Genomic DNA, 5,534 nt, shown 5'->3' with positions numbered 1-5,534 from the left:
GGCGCCGTGCCGGCCGCCGGCCCGCAAGGCCGGGCTGGGCGGTCAGCTGTTGTACTGGCACGCGTTGAGGCCCGAGGCCGGGCCCTGCAGGCTGCCGTAACCGAACGACGAGTGCTGCTTGGACTTGAGCCGCAGGCTGGCTAGACTCGAGTTGCACGTGTCCCGGTAGACGCTGTAGGGCGAGGCGGGTGTGCCGTACGGGCAGGCGCCCGGCGACATGGCCGAGTTTAGCGAGGAGCCGGTGAGGTTGTTGATGTTGTTGAGGCCCGAGTTGGGCATGCCAGGCACGGCGCCAGGGCCCATGCTTGATGGCATGGTCATGGAGGAGATGGAGCTGGGTGCCGAGAACATGGACTGCGACGACAGCGGGCTCATGGAGTTGAAGAAGGTGAAGCTCTTGGTGGAGAGAGGCGCTGGCGCCAGGCTCTTGGCAGCCCAATTGTTGTAGGAGTAGCCGGCGGCGTACACGTCCTCGTAGGGCTGCACCAAGCCGCTGAACTGCGGCACGTAGCCGCCCTTGCACAGGTCCAGCTGCTGGTTGCGCTCGCGCTTCCGCCACTTGGCTCGCCGGTTCTTGAACCAGACCTGGGGGAGGGGGCGGGAAAAGGGTCAGGGTTGCCGAGGGCGGGAAGGCGACCCCCACCCCCACCTCCCGCCACCCTGAGTCCTCTGCCCGCTTCCTTCTCTCCGAATATTGTTTTTCTCCGACCGAAATTTCCGCCCTTGCCGTCTCTATAATGATTCCTTTCCTGTCCTCAGAAAATACTAGTGTTTTCCTTTTTCAGATCTTTAGCCTCTTTCCCAAATTAAACTGGTTTTCTTCTCCTAATAGGGATCCTCTTTGTTTTAACAAATACTCTTCTTTTTTCCTCTCCCAAACATTCCATTCTCTGCCTTCTCCCCTAAACGGGTATATGTCCGAAATATGTTACCCTTTTTCTCTCCCACAAATACAAAGGTATTTTTCATCCCTTAAACATAGGATCTTCCTACTCCCCCAATTCTTCAATTTATGTTTCATCCCTCAGATGGTCTGTTTTCATCTTTATTGGCAAATTTATATTTTTGTTTCTGCTGCAGATGTTTATTTGCATTCAGTACACCTCGCTCTCTGAATCTCTTTTTTCTACCTCAGATAGTCCGTTTTCTTTTTTATCTCCAATTTTTTATCCATTTTATTCTTCCCAAATATTTAGTTTTTTCATTATTTCCAAATATCTGACCTTCTCTGCTTCCTTAAATAGTTCTTTCCTTTCTCAAAAACTTGATCCTTTCGCTTCTCCCTTAAATATTTAATTTCTTTCCTGCCGCCGAAATATATGCCAAATGTGTTCTTCCGCAAATACTTAATTTCCTTTCACTTCTTACTAGTTTCACTCTAATCTCCCCCTCCACTTTCTCCCATAAAATTTGGTAAGAACCTCACCTTTCCCAACTCCTGTCCTCACTGATCCTCTCCTATCCTCCCACCAAATGCCCTCTGTTCTCCTGGTCCCTCCTCCAGCCCTGGGCTGAGTTTCCCTAGCTGGAATGCTGGACCTCTGCATCTCAGCTTCCTCTGTCCCCAGTACCGACACTGGCTGATTCCACCCCCACCCCACCCCTACTATTATAAACCAGGGCAGGATTAGTGAGTTTAGGATTAGTAAATGCTGTGTCTTCACCCTGTGTCCCACCCGGGTAGCCAACCTGACTGAGGAAGGGTGAGGGCTGGGGTTATAGCAGGGAGTCTGCTGGCCAGGTGGGACTTTGGTCTGGCTGGGGAGGTGCTCCCAATATCTGATTAAATATTTGCGCACCCAGGGTAGAAATGATTCTCTAGCTGCCCCGGTGGGAAAGCCTTGCTTTTATTGGGAACCAAAGGGTGAGGAGCGGGAGTTGCAGTCTGGTCTTAGGTCTGAACACTTACATCGGACAAGGGACTTGGTTCCAGGGCCACTCCGCCACCAGCACCGCCATCACCTGACCTGACCAGAGCTCTATAGGAAAGGGCATCAGGCAAAAGGTCCAACTTTCTGGCTGAATGGCCAGGGGAAGAGTTAGGTGGCAAATATCCCGAGATTTTGGAGAGACTGGGTGTATGATGGGATCACTGCCCCAGGAAGTTTTGAGACGCCAAACCTATGCACCGTTTAGATCTCTTTGAGGTGGCCAGGCAGGACGTCCGTTTCCCTTTTTTTTTTTTGGTCTTTGTTGTAGGATTGCTATGAGTTGGAATCAACTTGACGGCAACAGTTTTTTTTTTTTTTTTTTTTTTGCGGGGGGGGGGGGTGGCACCAGCAGCTCCTGAGGTCCCCAGAGGCTCTGGTTTAGGGTGTCCCGCTAACATCCATCTGAGTAGGCCCTGGACCCTACAGGGTGTGGGAGAGCTCCCTGGGCCACAGGTCTTTGGGCTGAGGCTTTGGCAGAGCCGAGGGTCAGGTAGGAGGCAGGTCACAGGAGTCGGACGGGATGCTAGCCAGCGGAGGGGCAAGGCGCTAGCAGCTAAAGGCCTTAGGAGACACGGAAATGGCCAGAAGTTAAAGCGGGGTCTCCTTCCGTGGAGAGAAGGAGCAAGTCTGAGTGGTGGGATTAAGGGTGAAAGTCTGAGCACCGGTCTAAGCTTTCTAGGACTGCAGCAAAGGCAGCGGCAGCTATTTGTGCGGGTCCCCCTAGGTGAGTCAGGCCCCTTAGGTCCATGCCCTGGGCTCACCCTCACGCGCGGCTCAGTGAGGTTGGTCCACACGGCGATCTCCTCCCGCATGCTCATGTCGGGGTAGCGGTTCCTCTGGAACGTGGCCTCCAGCTCTTGCAATTGCTGGCTTGTGAAGTGCGTTCTTTGCCGCCGCTGCTTCTTCTTCTTAGCAGGGTCCTCCGCGCCGCCGCAGCCCGCGCCGCCTGCACCGCTGTCCTCCGGCCCCTTGGGTTCCCCACTGCGCTCCTTCTCTGCAGCAGGCAGGACAGGGCCCCGGTCACCTGGGGCTTATGCCCATAGCACCCCGTCCCGGCTCCACCGAAGCACCTGCCACAGTGTTGGCGACTGCCCTCCCTCCTGCCATAGGCCCAGGAATTATCCGCATTGGAAAGAGCCCACCCTGGTGCCTGGTCGTCAGTAGGCACTGCTTGTCTGGCGTTCGGGGGAGAAGAGTTAAGGAGCTGAAGCCGTGAGCCTGGGTTCCTGGCTGGGCAGGGCCTGTTGCCCAAGCCTGAGCTCAAGCTGGGGCCCTGCTGTGCTGTCACCGGTAAATGTACACTTTTTTGCGGCTCTTGGGGCTCTAAATATGAGGAGTCTCTGGTTTTCTGAACTAGGATCTAGGAAAGTTCAGATTTTTCTTTCCTGAAGCCAGTGGGGTCGGTGAAGCACGAGCTAGGCTGTGGCCTGTAGCCCCCTCTTTTTCTCCCCAGGGTTTGTGGGAGGCCTCGGTCAGGGTGGGCAGGCACAACACAGCCAGAACACAGCCGGTTCTCGGCCTTAGCTCCGGTTCTGGGCCTTAGCTCCAGGCCTCCAGTCCCAAGGCCTATAAAACCTCTCCAACATCATCCCAGACAGTCTAGGAGACCCTGTTAAGCTTTTGATAGCGTGCGCTCTCTCTTTGAAACTACACAAACCACATGCAATCATACAAACACTGAAACGTGAAAAAGAATTTAAAAGCGAAACACAGCAGCCCAGAAAAGCTCACAGCTCTATGCCTTAAAACACATAAAGGGTCACAAATGCTCAAAACTAAGCAGGTAGGAACACAGGGCAAATGCAGATTAAGAAGCCAGAAACCTGTGTGCAAACAGACACCTAACCAGAAACAGTGCTGTATGTGTATAAAGTCTAGGCAGACATCGCCATTTCTTTCTCTGTGATTAAAACAATCCATGTATCATTGTAGATAGATTTTTAACTGCCTCCCAATAACCAACGCCCTGGTAAAGATAAAATTTAAATCACAGAGAAATACATTATAATTAGATAATTTAAATCCTCAAAATAACCATTGTAAATAGATTTTAAGAACATCCCAAAGAAATACGCCATTTTGGATCAACTTAAAAAAATCCTTATAAGAATATTTTTGCATATAGATATTTTAAATTCCAGAGAAATACACCTAGTGTATTCCTATTAATTCGAAAAATACAGTAAATTGTTTAATCGTTTTAGATTTAGTTTTAAAATCAGTCTATAACTATATATTTCTCTGGGTTTTAAAAAGAAAAACCAAAGACCACGCTTTAAAACTTTTGAAAACAAAAGCACAGTCCAGCGTTGATTGTTTTTAAACCAAGCAAACAAAACCCTTCAGAAAAAGGCACTTAGGGATGCAAAACAGAAACAAATAAGAGATTAAAAACGCGAAGAGAAACACTTAGCGGCGGATTAAGAAATGAACGCAGAAAGAGGTGCCTGTGGACCAGGGGCAGTCCGGAGCTCGGCGGCAGCGCCGAGTTAGGACCGCCAGCGCAGGAGCCGCTCGGAAACCCAGGCGGCCAGGATCGGCCGGGAGCTACTAGCCGTCTTCTACTTGGCCCGCGCCGCCCACTCGCCAGTCTTGCTGGCGGCGGGGAAAAAGTTCAAGCTCGGACAAAAAGACAGCGCCGAGGGAGACGTACAAGCTGCATCGGAGCCCTGGCTGGGCGGCCTGGAGGCTCAGTGCTCGGCAGTGCAGTTGGAGCCAGAATCTTTCGATCAGAGTTCGGGCTGGCCCTGTCGGGACCAGGGCCTCGCTCTGTGGCCCTCTCACTCTCTCTCTCCTCCGTGCCTTCCTTTCCTTGACATCCTCACCCCGTCCCAGTTTGCTTTTTTGCTTTTTTTTCCCGTTCTCTCCCTTCTCTTCGATTTCTTCCTCTTAGTCTGTCACCCACTGTTGGGGTGTCTGCCCCTCTGTGTCTCTCTGGGCACTTTCGGTCGCCGCCCCCATTCCCGTCTGAATCTACTCTCTCCCTCTGATCGGCCTCAGGAACCCAGCGGCGCGAACTCAATTCTCTTTTCGTTCTATTTGCTCCTGATCAAGAGGGGCTGTCAGCTGGCCCTCTGGTCATAGGTCTTTGCATCTGCCGGCCTCTTGGCGCGTGGGGACCTCGTGGAAGTGCCTTCGTGTGTGTGTCTGTGTAAATTTCCGCTTTCACCATCAGGTCGAGAACGGGAAAAGGAAAGCTCACGGGAGGAAAGAGAATCTCACTGTCCCGCGCGGGCGCCAGGCCGTGCTCCTGGCTCCCCGCGTCTTGCGCCCGGGGAAGGCTCCGTGCGCGCCGCGCGGGGAGCCTCTCTTACCTGGCAGCTCCGTGTCGGACGACTCGCTGGCCGAGTTCTCGAGCGGCTCGCGAGGGTCGGTGGCGCGGGCCAAGTGGAAGGCGGGCCCTATGTCGTGCGGCGGTGGCGGCGGTGGCCGGAGCCCCTCCGGCAGCCGCTCCAGGCTCATGCCCCCCTTGAAGGCGTCCATGGAGGTGGGGACCGCGGCGGGCGCTCCAGGAGCCGGGGCTGGGCGCGCCCGGCCGGCCTGGCTGCGACCTGCGGGGACAAGAGCGCGGTGCCTAAGCGGCTGCGCCTAGGGGCTGCCCGC

The 5,534-nt window shown here is 53.7% G+C and overlaps 1 protein-coding gene across 1 annotated transcript; it reads right to left on the bottom strand.

The window, feature by feature from the left end:
• Positions 1–42: 42 nt before the first annotated feature.
• Positions 43–5,414, bottom strand: PITX1 (paired like homeodomain 1). The gene is made up of 3 exons (XM_004384705.1): positions 5,246–5,414; positions 2,693–2,925; positions 43–585 (listed from the first exon to the last, which is right to left on the bottom strand). Exons 1-3 carry the CDS (start codon positions 5,412–5,414, stop codon positions 43–45), a joined length of 945 nt encoding a protein of 314 aa, XP_004384762.1.
• Positions 5,415–5,534: the final 120 nt, after the last annotated feature.

The sequence above is a fragment of the Trichechus manatus genome, unplaced genomic scaffold (assembly GCF_000243295.1).
Source record: "Trichechus manatus latirostris isolate Lorelei unplaced genomic scaffold, TriManLat1.0 scaffold00127, whole genome shotgun sequence".
Taxonomy (NCBI): domain Eukaryota; kingdom Metazoa; phylum Chordata; class Mammalia; order Sirenia; family Trichechidae; genus Trichechus; species Trichechus manatus.
This window is presented reverse-complemented; position numbering and strand designations above follow the sequence as displayed.